Genomic DNA, 16,294 nt, shown 5'->3' with positions numbered 1-16,294 from the left:
TACATCCGCACTATGAGTTATGTCTACCTTTGAATGGTGGTAATGGAGTTTTTTAATAACTTCACTACAGCCTATGGGTAGTATGGCATCAGCCCTCTCCACCTGAGATGGGCAAGGTCAAAGCCTCTCATCCAAACGGAGGGATTCAACAATAAATTCAACCATGGAATCAATGCCCTGCCAGTGGACCGCCTACATGCACACTTCCTGCCACGGGAGGCATTTTTACAGGTCAGAAAATAACAGGGGCCACCTAAACCAGCATCTTGAGAACATATGCCCCACAGTGCTGCAATACAGTCCTGATCACTCAAAGTTAAACAAGCAAATAAGAGCACAGGGCACAGTAAAGGTAACCACACAGAGATTATTTAATACGTGAGAGATCAGAGTATCAATATCATTCCTGAATGGAAAAAAAACAGAGTTTATGCCCTCCAAGAACCACTGATGATTGACATGCTGGTTGGTGGGGGAGTTGGAGAGCACATCTCAGTGACAGGCTGGAGTCTGCTCAGTGGAATTTGTTGTGACAGTTGATTGACATGGCAGGAAACCTTTATATTACTCGCAGAGCCATAATCCTCTGAGGAAAGAAGGTAATTGTCGATCAATATGTCTGAGATGAACTGGCTGGTCCACCTAAATGGAGGCTCTCCCGCTCTATATATCACCATCTGTTCACATTCACTCTGCCTAACCTTAGCCTTGTGTGGCCATATTAGTCATTGCCAATGCCACCAGACAACCTCAGCGAGGCACATCTCATCTACATGTGCTGCAAATTCTCTGACCTTTTAACTCCGTCTGAGCCAAGGACGTGACCAGGGCCAGGCTGTTTTACCCTGAGCAGCAACCATTCGCCCTATATGAGCTGGAAAGTTCAATTGTTGCTTTTTTGATGGCATTAAGCCAAATTAAAACATTATATAATTGAATTTTTTTTTAAAAGTGTGCCTCTTATTGCGCTTTTTCCCCCTCTCTTTTGGGCAAATGAATAGCACTTGAATATTAATGTAGGCTTTTTTATCCCAATGTTGGTGGTCACTACAAATGTTATGTTAAAGACAGATGCTAAGTTTGATGCCACATTTTAAGCACAAATTCAGACAGTAAATACAATAAACCAAATGTAAAGCATGACAATAGCAAAGGGGACTTATGTACAATATTTCCCAAGAAGATAGTAACAATGTAATGTACATAGATCAAATAAAAAAACAATAGTATTTATTGAAAAGGTAACATACTTGGCATATAAATAAGTTAAATGTGTTAAATAGAAAAATAATATTTTACAGTTAAAACTCTATATTAAATGTTAATGTAAAGGGCCGTACTACAGAGAGGTCAATACAAGTCTTTGCATATCTAGTGAAATATGAGTCAAGGTTGGAAAATTGATTGAAAAAATGATAGAAAAACGTAGGAGAGATAATAAAGTAGCTACAGCCAGATACACATAACCCAAATATGGTGGAATAATATCACTGGGAATAGTATGAATTAATAATCAAGGCCAGATGGGTTGAGAGGTTTCTATTCTCAAGACAATTCAAAATGAAAAGTATTGTGTTAAGGTTGACTCAGTTAGTAGAATTATGGACCATCTATTCATATAACAGTAAACATGTGCATACATTGAAAGCGTTTCTTTCCTGCAGATAAACTGAAAATGCTACAATAGCTGAAAAGAAATCAATCCTCTAAATGCTGCCTCCTATTTTCCCCAGCAGTTCCAATATAAAAGCCAAACAACTGAATCTGCAGGCTATACCCCGGAGATCATCCCCGCCGCCTCCACATCCACGTACAATCAGACAATTTACACTTCCTTATGAATCATTATAATTCAATTCAACCGCAAAAGTGGTATGGGAGCAATTAATCTGGGAGTGGGACTGTCGGAGCGGAAACAAGAGTGACTGGGTTGACGACTTCTCTACCAGAAGCTCACCCACATCAGCCCCGAACAGCCGAGCTCCCTGGCACCACTGACACTCCACTTCATCAATGATAATGAGCAGTGCACAAATCTTACTTTACAAGCCTGCTGTCAGGAGCCAACCAGAGTGCCGGGATTAATTAGGCAGAGCCAGAAATAAAATAAGAAAAAAATCTAGCGGAGCTGGATGAGGTCATCTCGCTGCCACTGACATGCTGTGGCTGCTTGAAGAGCCTATCTCTGAACATCACATGGTGCTGGGAAGGATTCAGAGGCTGTTTGGTGTAAAGCTCTTGTTTTACATTCAGTGGCTGGCCCCGAGCATTCTTCCTCTCCTGTCTTTGCAAACACAAGTACAGGTGCTGTGTTTGCATTGCTATGGGGACATCCTCCTTTCACGTATACGGTACTGACCCCAGAGATGAGCAGTGGGCGGCCCTCAATCCCACGGATCAAGATAATGTCTCCCTATATTTATATTTTCAAAGGCTTCTTTGGAAATGAATGAAAACCCTGGGCATGCAGATGTCTCCGCCGGAGGCTAAAAGTCACTCCTTAGCTCACCTCACAATTTTCCTGTAAAGAGTCTAAATCCTGCAGTTCGAGTTAAGAGCATACACGGGAGGTTTCAGAGTGCAATTAGCTAATAAAAATAAAGCGGGATGAAAACTGAAATGCTGCCTTTACAGGAGTCAAGGGGAGGGTGACTTTGGCCGAGGGGGGTCAAAAAGAGTGGGCGAGCCTCAAAGGCTGCCGATGAAGCAGCCGAGTTGTTGACATAAACAAGCTGGAGTCCATCATTGCCTGCCCGCAGCCTGAATTTTATTAAGTCATGTTAATTGAAAGTGTTTCCAGTATGATGGACAGAGCAAGTGTGCAGACCAGAAATTGATTTCCCCCCCCCCTACATCTAATAAGGAGAGAGCTGTGCAGACTGATATTCTCATTCAATTAAAAATAAATGGAGGAACAGAAACACAAATCGGGACAATTGACTCGGAGGTCACCCAAATTGAAGAGAGAAGCGGAGAGATACCGGCGAACTCTCGGCATCGCCTTCTCCTTTCCTTGCCGCGACCAGCGAGCCCTCTACTTCCTCCTACTCTAATTTTTTCAATTACATCTCAATCTATTGTAGCTGGAGGGAAGGGTGCTTGTTAAATTAGAGGGCTTTTGTAACATTATCCATTAGGAGTGACAGAATGTTATGGTCATAATCAGATCGAATCATCCAAATGTGTGCTCTACGCCTTATCTGGTCCTCATTAGGATATCTTAATTTCTCACAGCCTGTTGTTCCTAACAGCCTTCTGCAGCCAGAAAATGAGTCATATCAATCAGTCATGCTGGGGACCAAACACAGCGTGAGGCCCTACTTGAGGAAATGGGAGAGATTCATCGGTGCGCACATGTGGATCTATAAATAAGCACACATCCATGTTGCTCTTTCTCTTTCCTTCCGTTTCTTCCTGCCTGTCTGTCCGTCTGTCTGTCTTCTTGTAAGCCTTTCCCTTCTGGCTCCATGTCTCCTTTTCTGCAACAGACCTCTCACTGGAGGCTCCACTTCAGCCCATTCAAATCCCTCCCTAATTGACACTCTGAGAGAAGAGGCTAGTTCTGAGTGCACTTCACTGACTACGCCAAGGCATCTTCATACGAATGCTCCCCTGCACGGAAACACATGCATTTTTCAACCTCTAGCTCGCCGTCCCTCCAGCCTTACAGTTTATGTGACGTCATGTTTCCGCAGGGAGTCCACAAATGTAATTGAAAAATAAAACATGGGACGACGGGAAGTATCTAAACGAATATTGCATAGCAGGCAATATTGTTTGAAAAAGTAAAAGCAGCAACCTCTCCAGAGGCGTCCCGAGGATAATCCTGTGAAACCTCTGGATATGGTGGAGGAGGCTGCGTCTCACAGCTTTCGCAGGCAACACAGAGGAAGGTCAAGTCTGGGACTATGCCTCCCTCTCCACCTCTCCTTTCCTCTGCCCCTCTCCTCTCATCCCTTCATCCTCGCTGCCGAGTAAAAACCACCGCTGTGAGAGACAGACTTGATTAACGATGCATAGACATCCCCCATTGAGAAACACAGGAAACTGTAGTGCAAGAGGATGCACGCGGCACCGAGGTCACACACTCTGCTTTCTCACAAAAATAATCAGTAAATATAACTTTTAATATGGGCTAGTGTAAAAATAAATTGCCCAGCTTTATGTAAATCGTAGAGAAGATAACCTATTTAGGCCTTCTACAAAGAGTATTTCCCCTCAAATATCAAAAGTCCTCTACCACACACACACACACACACACACACACACACAAAAACATTCCACTTTCCAGCTAGCCCAAACAGACAGACATATCTCCAGAGATAACCTGCTGCTTGCCTGCTTTGCTACAAATGTGCTCTCTAAAGTATTACTTGCTTATTTTATAAAACCAGTGTTTGGCGACGAATATGTGACATTTTTACTAACACAGGCTTTGGGGAAACACCAAGGGGATCAAGAAAATAAATTAGGAGTTGAACCGATCAAGAGCACAGCAAATCCATGGAGTTCTCCAATAGAGGCAAACATTGCTCCAAAACAAGGTCGGAAAAAAGCTCTGCTCATCTACGGCAGGGCATTAGACATTACAGCAAGTTTCAGATAAGTAAATACATGTTATATTCTTTATTTATTTCTGCATATATGGCTCAGTATGATTGCACTTATGTCTGTGCTACTCCTCGAAATCAGCATCACACAAGTATGGACTTTCATATCTGGTGACTGCGCAGTTATCAACAATGTTTTCCCATTGTGGGCCATTAAATACTTTCACAGTGGCAGTTTGGGCTGAAGAGCGAGCTAAAGGGTGCTTCAACTGTTGTTGTTGAAGGACGGAGAACATTTGGCGCCAAGAATTTCCCATCTAGTCTGAAGCAGCGGTGGATATTAACGCATCACTGATATTAAATATTCAAGTTTTTCCTGCTGTTAAAAAAATAAATGTATTTGTACTATTGTCATTAATACTGCATGATACTGGGACCGCCATGTAAATGTTCTAAAAATCTCTCAGGTATTTAGATATTTGATATGTACGTATATACCCCTTGTTTACATTTGATCTGATATAGAGCGGAGTAAAGAGCTGCACCGTATGCTGTGTACACCATAACTGATAACCTTGAACAAACAGAGAAAAATTAACAGTTAATAAAACTGGTCAGCCCAAATCAGCATTTACCTACAATACTTCACTCTTCCAAACAGGTTTGTCCTAAGTACATAGTATACAATATAAGTTAAACTCAAGGTAAAAGACCATGTTATTAATATGTCAAACAGTTATGACTCTACTGCATAGTATAGGACAAACACAACTAAATTGAAGCAAATAAAAACAACGATAAGGTAATTTAAGAGAGCAAAAGAATAAAAGCAATACAAAACAGACTTCACATTATATTCTCATAAAAGCTTGTCCATTTCAGCTTTATGTATTGCTATGATGTATCTTCGTGGATCAAAGTAACAAAACTCCATTCACACTGAGGTGAACACAGACTGTAAAGCCCCATACAATTAGCACATATATTCGGTATAATAACCCCTTCACAAATAACACTGTAAACATTGATAAGTTGAAGCCACTAAATGAATGTCTGGATTTTAGGACTATAAACTGTCATTCTCAATTGCCATTCAATATAATATATTCATGTCAAATTCATAATGTTTCAATTTAAAATAACATTTTCCAAATGTCTCCACAGCTTACTGTGCCTGCTGTTAGAGTGGAAAAGTTGACCCTTTATTCTTGAATGTCATTATAGCTCAAATGATCCTCTCTACTCGTGAATGAGTGGAGTCTGATAAACGTTCAGGGAGGTTTGTTGTGGAGAGTGTCCCTGATCCTCAGCTGTTCTGATTGTCTAACTGGTTGGGAACAATTAACAGAGCATTGAATTCAAACTCCATTATGTAAAGCCACCCCAAGGACAGACATTACAGACGGAAATGTGAATCAAAGTGAAATGTAAAAGGTGAATGTCAGCCTATTTAAAATCATACACACAAAAAAATACAACATTAATTTCATCTTGGAAGAGTGACTAGATGACCTTTAAGTTAACATGTGAGGCTTGTTTTTCTTTTACTGCTTTTATTTTTAATAACAATTGTGTCTCTTCCATCATTTATTCATAACTCTGTGTCTGAAGGGATACATAATGACCTTCCCATTGCATACACAGCAGGTAGGATTAAGAAGGGGAAACAAGAACAAATAAATTAGCACTGCTTTAGAAAAAGCACAAAGACCTTCATCAGTTTGATTTAAAACAAGAAAGAGCTATTTAATAGCTAATGATGTCAAGGAAATAAATGTGGCCTGTCTATATCTGTGATATGATTAACTGTGAATGTGGCATTATGACTGTAGAACTAAAGGTATATATATATACATTTTATTCATTGGGATAAACCTCTTGAGATGCACTATCTCGTTTTCAAGGGGGTCCCGACAATAGTAACAACTTACAGACATACATAAACAAAAAGACAAAATGCAAAACATGACACACAAGACAAACCACATACAGTCTGTTAAGTGAAATTCAAGCAATGCACACAATCATTACAATTTGAGACAGTCAAGCAAATCAGTTTCATCAATATCAGTTATAACAAGTACAGACCAGTTGAAAGTGAGATAACAATGCATGTTTAAACAAACCCAATGATGCAAGAGATCTAATAGCAGCAGGTAAAGTATTCCAGTCAGTTGGGGCTTTAAACATGAACGCTCTTCTGCCAATCAATTTTTTTGCAGAGGGGACAGAGAAATAAATCTGAACAGAATGTCTAACTTGATGAATTGGTGAGTAGGGTACAAAATACTGCTTTAAATAAGGGGGATAGTTAAGATAAATGCATTTAATATCAGCTGAAGCCAATGCGTGTCTTCTTACATTTAAAGAAGGCCATTTAAGTTGGTTATACATTGTGCAGTGATGTGTACGAAAAGGACAACCAAGAACAAATCTGCATAGTCTATTGTAGGCTATGTTGAGTGGAGCAAGATCTGATTTATGTGCATTTTGGTAGACAACATCACAATAGTCCATAATTGGAAGAATAAGTTGAGAAGCAATTCTCTTTCGGACACTGAGCGTAAAACAATTGCGAGAGTGGTGTAAAACACTGATTCCGTAATTGACTTTTTGTATTACATGCTTTATATGTAGTTTAAATGAAAGTTCAGAGTCTAGCCATACACCAAGATATTTAAAGCTATCAACTTTATGCAGAGAAGTGCCATCCTTACATGCTATTACTACATTAGGTTTGGATTTGAGCTTCTGCCTGGTACCAAAGACCATGGTATAAGATTTTGTTTTGTTAAGCAGTAGTTTATTGTGTGATAGCCAGTCCTGTAAGATATTAAATTCCGATTGAAGAGAGATCTGAATTTGTGAAAAATCTGATTTGGATGTATATATGACAGTGTCATCAGCATAAAGGTGAGTACAACAATTAATGAGACAAGAAGATAAATCATTTATGTAAATAGAGAACAGAAGTGGGCTCAGAGTTGATCCTTGGGGTACACCCTTTTGTTGGATCAACAGGTCAGACTGTTTTCCATTAACAACCACACATTGCTTTCTACTGTGAAGGTACGAGTTAAACCATAACACTGTATTATTAGAAAGGCCAATGCCGTGAAGTTTATCCAAGAGCAGATATCGATCAACGAAATCAAAGGCTTTTGTCAAGTCAATAAAAATGGCACCTGTGAGTTCACCATCATCTGCAGCAGAGTACAAGTCATTTGTAAATTGAAGTAGGGCAGTTGTTGTGGAGTGATTAGGTCCTGAAACCAGATTGAACCGGAGATAAAATATTATAAGTATTGAGATAATGTGACAGTTGATTATAAATTATTTTCTCCAGTATTTTTACACGTTTCTTTGAAATGGAATTTTGTTAGCTCCAAAAAATATAGATATACATCACCACTTTTTTCATAGTCCTTGTAGTCAGTATCAATCGGTTTGGACTTGCATTATATAAAACCTTTTTTTATTTATTATTCTACTCTAAATATAATATTTTTATATGCTTTTTTTTTTAACTTATTACTTAAATATAATTTGATGTGAAGCCTATTGAGCAGTTGAGACAGGTACAAGAAAATGAAAGTTTTATATTATAGAACATCAGAGTTTAACAAGGCAGTCCACAAATATTGTAACATAAGCATGTGGCGCAGTGGACTAGTGCGTTGGTGTTTGGATCAAGGGAGCACAGGTTCAAACCCCACTGCAGTCAGCATGTGGTTGTGTCCCTGAGACACCCCAAATTGCTCCTGTGGGGATTGCCCACAGTATTGAGTATGTAAGTCACTTTGGATAAAAGTAAAATGGAATGTAACACATACAGTTTTCTCTATAATAAGACAATTATTAAATCTAATATGTTATAGTACAGTATCTTTATTATTGAACCAAAGGAATTCATTTCAGTACAGCAAGCAATCTATGCCCAGTACTATCAATGTTTAAATGTAGTGAACGCTAAATAAAGTAGTCAAACACCTTAATATAATATTATAAAATATAATGCAAGCTAATGCAATAAAATCACCCACTACAAGTTGACATAATTGAATATTTTGTTGGCAAAGAGTAAACACAAAATGAATATTATAAGCTTCACAAAGATAGTCCATGATTGTACCATTCAATAATCAATTCAGATTATTATGCAATTTAGTCCATTGTGCAGGTTGTTGTATTTTCTTGTCAATGACTGTATTGTGCAGGTGTAAAGAAGAACCTTTCTAGGGATAGAAGCACTTACAGTGAGCTCCTATTTGAACTACAGTATATGTTACATTGAGTTTCTATGTGTATTCAGGCATCTCCGCTGTATAAGTTACAACAACAGCATACAAACACAGGGCAACCTCCTCCTTTCACTATATTCCTAGACATGTTATGCTCTTGATAGCTTCTTAAAAGGATCAAAAGCTTAGCAACTGGCTCAGTTGTAATATAGCACAAGAGTGTTTAATGCCTCCTAACATGCCCTGTCATTGACTTTGTCTTTCATCCCCGTTTACACAGCCTCCAGTTTCTTCCCTGCGGTATAAAATGTTTTGATTCCTTTCATCGGTGGCCCTTTACGGACTTAAGGAATACAAATACTTGAAAGATTGACACATATTTGAACTTAAAAGACCCCTTCAAAAGGTAGGGAGACACCACTTTTTTCTTCATGTTTACTATGTCATTAATCTGAACCAGTTACTTTGCTGCGTAAAATAAACTGAATGATTGAACGGAGGAGAATCTAACCAGTGTGACGGTATTCACAAAAGTTATATGGAGCCCAAAAGTTTGACGGTATGTCTGTATTTATGAAACTTTTAGATATTAAATAAACTTGGAGCATGAATAAGAAGTAAATCATGTTACCTGAATCCACTTGTCAGGAATGGCCATAGCCAGTCGGTAATCAAAGCCAAGTCCTCCCTCCTCCACTCCCCTGCAGAGAGCAGGCATTCCCGACACATCCTGCAGAGAAGTCACACTATTTCATTTCACATCCTCCCTTTATGTGCACACGTTTTTTCCCCCCATAAGTCTGCCAAGATCACACCAACACCACTCTAAAACTCACACATTAGAGGGCAACAAATCCTACATCACAGGCAACAAAAGAGTGACATCCCATTTTATTTTGCTTTACTTCTTAATTACACCTAAGAATAAGTAAGTAATCTATGCCTAACTAATAAGTGCTCTTAATTAAGAGTAGCTTTGGTCAGTGTCATTGCAAAGTAAGTGGATGCTGAAGGTGTGTTTTTACCTCTGCAACAGTGATGCAGTCGGGATACAGGGTATGAAGTATGTGATTGGCAAGCATCAGGTAGACCAAAGAGTCTTCATCCACCTGTAGGCCAAAGTACTCGCTATAGTCCCCTGAGAAGCCTGCGCCTGAGGAGTAAACACCCATACATTCAACACTCATCGTGTTTTCCACTTCTAAAAAAACCTTCATTCTTTTTTTTTAAGTGTTGAAACTGTTTTACTTTCTTTCTAAAAAGTCCTCAACAATAAATCATAAAAGTAATGCTCTTTCAGTTTAGAAACTATGCGTTGATTCACTCTCTTCTCAAGTGCTGCACAGTAAGATGCCACTTTAGAGGTCGTAAGCACATACCAGTACTTGTAAATAATACAAGTACTTGTAGGATATTAAAAGAGAGTTATGATACAAACATTTACATAAAACCTTGAGGATTATTTCAGGTGTTTTTGTCCCTTTTTATATATCTGTTGCTCCCAGAACAATAATTCAAAATGTATGCAATCACCACAATGCATTAGGTGCATCAATAAGACCTGACTTACATGCTCAATGCATTTCCTTGCAAACAAATTCATAATAAAAGTTGAACATGTGTTATATATACTTGAATCCATGTTCATTTGATTGGCTTTCCTCAATGAATAATTGCTAGAAATCTGTCAATCAGACAGCATTGTAGCAGAAGAAATTGCACACTTCAGTCAGAAAATCAACCCTATTCAAAATACTTTTTAGGAACATGTTTTGTCAACAAGGCTCGAGTGGCTGTTCTGCCTAGTTTATTTTTTGTACTGTATTTATATATAAAATATAACGTTTCTAACTGTGGTTAATTCATGGGGCAAGAGTTACACTTTTGTGACCTTTTATTTTTGATTGAAGCAAGATTTTCATGCATGATGTCTGGGAACTGTCAAACCTCTCAACAAAACTCCTTATTCTTAAGTCTCTGTCTCTGGTACATACGACATTGCATGTTTCAAAAGAGAGGATGATGACATGCTTTACACACACTTCAGTCCTGAAATACAAGATGCAAACAAATCAAACTTACCCATGCCATGGTGATGGTACAGCATAGAAGTAACACCATCAAATCTGAAACCGTCAAAGCCGTACTCGTCCATCCACCATCGCAGGTTTGACAGAAGGAACCGCAGCACTTCCCAGCTAGCAAAACACACAGGCACACACACACACAAACACTCAAGGTCAGATCAACAAAAAGCTGTGAATTATTCACACATCTCATCATGCACTTTACACACCAGAAATTAATTTTCACCACTACAGGACATTCCCATATTGATATCCAAAGCTCCATTATGTTGGAGATGGAGTGTCAGTGACAGGACATGGTGTTTTCATTAACTACACCATAGAGAGGGCACCGTCTGTCACGTATCCTGTTGTCAGGATTAGTACATCAGTGGCTTATATTTCAAGTTTCCCGATTTCCATCAGACCACTCGCATGACCACTGGGAAAGCATTTAGTATAACCCGGCCCATCCTGAGGTATTTGAATTGATAGGATTTCATGCTACAGTTGGGTAAACACCATGCAGGGGATTTGAGTTCCCTGTCCTGAGGATGAAATAAATCAGATGCTTACATTCCCTTTGGCAGAGATGGCAAAAGTACACACAGCCTTTATTCAAGTAGAAGTACAGATACTCATTTAAAAAAATACGCTGGTAAAAGTAGAAGTACTGACTAAACGTCTTTACTCAAGTAAAAGTAAAGAAGTATGGGCTTCAAAATGTACCCATAACTACCAGCTGTTTTAAAGAGTAACTGACCTCCCTTTATATTAATAGAACAATAATGTCATTGTTAGCTAATGAATGTTTCCATGCTGAACAACGGCAAAATGACAACGTTTTCATTGGTCCCTCTTCTTTAGAGAAGACCAGGAAATGATGGATACACGAATCGTGTTAAAATCAATAGGCACGCAGTGACTCTAAATAATAATGATCACGCCAGCAAACACAGATTAAAACTAAAGAAACAAACCTGTTGTAAATGAAAATGTAAGAAGTAAAAGTACAGATATAAGTGTTAAAAATGTAAGAAGTAAAAGTAAAAAGTCGTCAGAAAAATAAGTAGTGGAGTAAAGTACTGATACCAGAAAAATGTACTTAAGTACAGTAACGAAGTATTTGTACTCTGCCGTTTGGCAACCATCTTCAACGTATGACGAGCTCCTCTGTTCTTCAAGAGAGAGCGCAAATGCTCCAAAAAAACAGAACAAGCTACCTTAAAATGATAGTGTCATTTCATCTGGGGTTTCTATGGCCCATGGTGTTCTAAAAATCATGAAAATGTTCTCTGCGCCTGTTGGCTGTGCAGCGCTGGAGGAGGCTGGAGGAGGCGGATTCCATAAATGGCCCTGGCCCCCGTTTCTGAGCAATGGGAGAGTCATCGGGATGTGAGCAGCCACTCAAGGCAAAGTACACTACGCACCTCACCTCTTCCTGCTTTGGTGGTGGGTTGCCATGGAAACACCATTAAAACTTAAGATTTGGTTGTCTCTCTGCATTGTGCGTAATGAGCACCAAATTAAACATTGTACACATGGACGCCGTGCTGGAAAGCAGCAGCGAGGCACAGTAGTTTCAGGCCAATGACACATGCATGACACTGATTAAACTGTGCTCTCCGTACAATCAGCTCTAACCATGGCTGTAATGATGTGTGTCTGGTGTAGCTGGATGTATCGAAATACATTTTCTATTTTTGTGAGAAGATGCTATCCATGGCATTTCTATGAAAAAAATAAAGGATCAGTTAAAGCAATACAGGACTTGGAACCTTAAGTTATTTCTCACAATTTATTTTGATGTGATTCTAAAAAATATAAAAAAGAATACAAAACATCAAAACAACAAGTCAAGTTGAGGTCTTTCTTGGAATTGCCTTATAGGAAATTGTGAAAACTATTTGTACTATGTACTCTCCGTGCCTAGATATAATGGAGGGGTCCACAAATGATGCTGTTGAGAAAAGGCTGAATTTGAATGATTTGCATAATTTGAAATGTAAATTGATAATGAATGATTTTTTCTTGCTTCTTGAATGTAATTGTAGCAATTTACAAACCTCATTCAGACCCTAAATTACAAAAGTTAGACACAGAATGTTATTTAGGTTTATTTTTTTCAGACACCACACTAAGGGGCAATCCAACATGTTTTGCTTCAATGATGCAATTTCATCATGTCAGAAAGTCGGTGAAGCAGCGAGGAGTCCCAGATTCATGCTTCAACAACGCTTCAATGACATCTCAAAGTACAAAAATCCATCCAAACACTACACAATCCTCGCTCTCAATAACACCTCCTCTTTAAATCGGATAATTGATTCCCCCCTCTGAATGCTCCGACACTAAATGCTAAAGATTACATTCTCTATGGCAAAAGACAAAATCCTATGTATTTTTGTCCGAGTAAGCCGTGACACAAAAATACATATGAATGCTTCGCCTCCTGTGCTCCATTCCTCAGGGATGACCAACCTCAGCACTGTTTGACAGGTGTGAAGCTGCATGTTACATTGGCGCTTCCTCCTTCCCTTGAGGAAGAGCACAAGGGAGCCTGCTATGATCCGATATAGCAGCCTGGCTGGGTGGTCACGCAGACCCTGTGATAAATAGATTAGGTCCTCCACTGCGCAGAGCCAACAAAGGCTCAGACACAATGTATCCTCATGGGATGGAGATAATAGCCAGTGAGAGCCAGAGGCCCAGGATGAAACCATACTGCCACATTAGGACCCACAATGCCATTCATCATCAAGTCCAATTACAGTGGGAAAGTTAGATCTTTATACTCGATGCAATACGCTGCTTATCTATGCAGCTCAATGAAGTTATCATCCGGCCTGTGGTGTTGATACAAAATCTAATTGTATCTTACACTGTCCTCATGCTAAAGCAATGACAGTGCAACCTGGTTAGGGAGCTCTAATAGAGTAAAGCTCTAATATTGCTGCTTGTAGAGTAAAATAATGTAATCTATCATAGGTGTCGTTGTTTTTTTACTGCAAGTACACACTACTACAAAAGCCCCTGACAAGTCAATACAAATAACACGATTTGTTCACCTCACCTTCATGCTTAGTTGCTCCTTATCAGAGCTCATTTCCGCCTCCAGCTGAACATGACTGTGACCCATATTGTGGTATTTGTGTTCTGTTGCAGCAGAGCAGATATGGAAGCATTCTGCCTTTCCACAATTCAATTTTGCATAAGGGGTCAAGGCATTTGTCATGATGGCAGAGAAAAAGATTTAAGTCCCCATTTTCACAACATCACAGGTAACTGCAGATAAGACCAAATAATAATAAATAAAGACCCTGACAGGTCATTCCACAAGAAATGTGATGCTCAAACAACGATGCTCGACAGCCAGATGGATGGTGTGCATTTGTTGCACCAAAAAGGACAAATAAGGTACCTCATTTAAGGCATTACAAACTTTTCTCCAATCCCTGAAGCCATTAATGCATCTAGGACAGAGAAATTGACAGGAGCGACACCTGAAATGAATTCGCATTTCTTGGTTGAGGTTTGAATTATTTATTTATTCAGTCATGGAATAATTCATCCAGCTTCTGGTGGGTACATTAAATACACATATGCCGCACCGCAGGTCCTTGAAGGATATGACTTGCTGATGTTGTATAATTTATTTTCTATTACTTTTGTGAATAAAGGTAGACATTTTAAAATCGTGTTAGGTGTCACATATCCTTCCTTTAAATCGGCCTTCGTCTGGTAAAACAGGGTTCCTTCATCATATCAGCAACTTGTGTGTCTTAAAATACAAATCTGTATAAGAAAAACAGCTTCATACGGCTGTATCACATAAGCAGTGCTGTAGGCAGTCTGGTGATGCTGGCTGCCTGGCAGGGTAAACTCTCATCTAGCTTCCTGACAGACTGTCCCTGTGTTGCAGTGCTTTGTGTCAGATATCTGCCATTTGTCTGGCATTCTTAAGGCTGCCTGGCATCTAGTTGCTTTCGCTCGGCATCCTGGGATATTCTGCTGCCTGTGAGACTGTTTGTTTAGCAACCTGTAATTAGCATCACCTTGTACTTGCTGCCTTCAGAATTAAATTGCATTGTGGCAGGCCAATTCTGCCCCCACAGAGTTTTCCCTGGAGGGCCATATTTTAGTTTTGGAGGATATCTTTCAAGGTGGATGTTCTCAGAAAAACATCTCTTTTGAAAAGGAATGACCACTTTTTGATATAATAATCGGTATGTATCCAAAATTACAACTGGACATTTAGTTAGCTGGATGGTAAGGGTGACCAAACCCTTACCCTTAAAGTATTTTATCCCCTGTGCAATACATTTATAAAAGCAGAATAATGGCATCGGGAATCACTTGCGGTTAATACATGTATGTGCTTTCTTTAATTATTTATTGGCTTTACCTGCCCATTCAACTTTTGTATCTTGTATTCTGTATATTTGTATTTTTTGTGTATTGTGCCTTTGCTGTACCTGAGCAAGGGGTACAACAATCCCTCCGTATTTTCCCAAAAAACTTGACTAAAGCTGAGATTTTATTAGCTATAGCCAAATAAAACAATACATAGTGATTGTTATGAAACATGATTCTAGTGTTGCCCACATATAAGCATTAGTATGTATAGAACACATATGTTATGGCTGTTGGACAGTACTGGATTATTATTTTTACTACGCCCACCATGGCCACATGACCAGACCCACCATGCAACTCCCCGGTCCCAAATTTCACTCATTCTCATCTGGTCACCCTATGGCTGGCTAACACCACCATCTCAAGTTGCAATATGCCAACAATTTGCTTGATTACAAAAAGAGATGGATCAAAACCTTCTGGTCATGTAGGCGGGTGCAGCCTTACAGGCTCAGCTGAGGGAGTAACAGCCCCCAAGGGTTGGTGAAATAGAAGAGCCACAGCAGATAACATTTCAGTATTAGTGGTTACTGGCTTCCAGTAACTGCTAGAATCCACTTCAAAACAATGGTACTTGCGTACCATGCTGCGAATGGATCTGGCCCTTCCTACATCCAAGACATGGTTAAACCGTACACCCCAGCACGTGCACTTCGCTCTGCATCAACCAAACGGCTCGCTGCACCCTCGCTGCGAGGGGGACCCAAGTTCCCATCAGCAAAAACACGTGGGTTTGTTATCCTGGCTCCAAGATGGTGGAATGAGCTCCCCATTGACATCAGGACAGCAGATAGCTTTCGACTCCACTTTGAGCGATAGAACTATTAACAAAGCACTTATATACTAATAAAGGACTGGCTTATCTAAAGCCAGTTGAGTAGCACTTGAAATGTTTGGCTCTATGAAACCTGATGTACTTATATGATTCTGTTTTCTTCAAGTTTGTATCTTCCTGGTTGAATGCACTTATTGTAAGTCGCTTTGGATAAAAGCGTCAGCTAAATGCAATGTAATGTAATGT

General features: G+C 39.4%; 1 protein-coding gene across 1 annotated transcript in view; it reads right to left on the bottom strand.

Annotated features, from left to right (window-relative positions):
* Positions 1-16,294, bottom strand: part of gbe1b (glucan (1,4-alpha-), branching enzyme 1b) — a 118,000-nt gene that overhangs the window by 55,840 nt on the left and 45,866 nt on the right. Inside the window, exons 8-10 of the mRNA XM_034207095.1 lie at positions 10,874-10,989; positions 9,817-9,944; positions 9,423-9,521 (exon numbers count right to left, since the gene is read on the bottom strand). Of these exons, the coding sequence (XP_034062986.1) occupies positions 9,423-9,521; positions 9,817-9,944; positions 10,874-10,989 (343 nt within the window). The remainder of the gene's footprint in view (positions 1-9,422; positions 9,522-9,816; positions 9,945-10,873; positions 10,990-16,294) is intronic.

The sequence above is a fragment of the Gymnodraco acuticeps genome, unplaced genomic scaffold, assembly GCF_902827175.1.
Source record: "Gymnodraco acuticeps unplaced genomic scaffold, fGymAcu1.1, whole genome shotgun sequence".
NCBI classification, from domain to species: Eukaryota; Metazoa; Chordata; class Actinopteri; order Perciformes; family Bathydraconidae; genus Gymnodraco; species Gymnodraco acuticeps.
The sequence above is the reverse complement of the archived record's forward strand: the minus strand, read 5'-3'. Positions and strand labels throughout refer to the sequence as shown.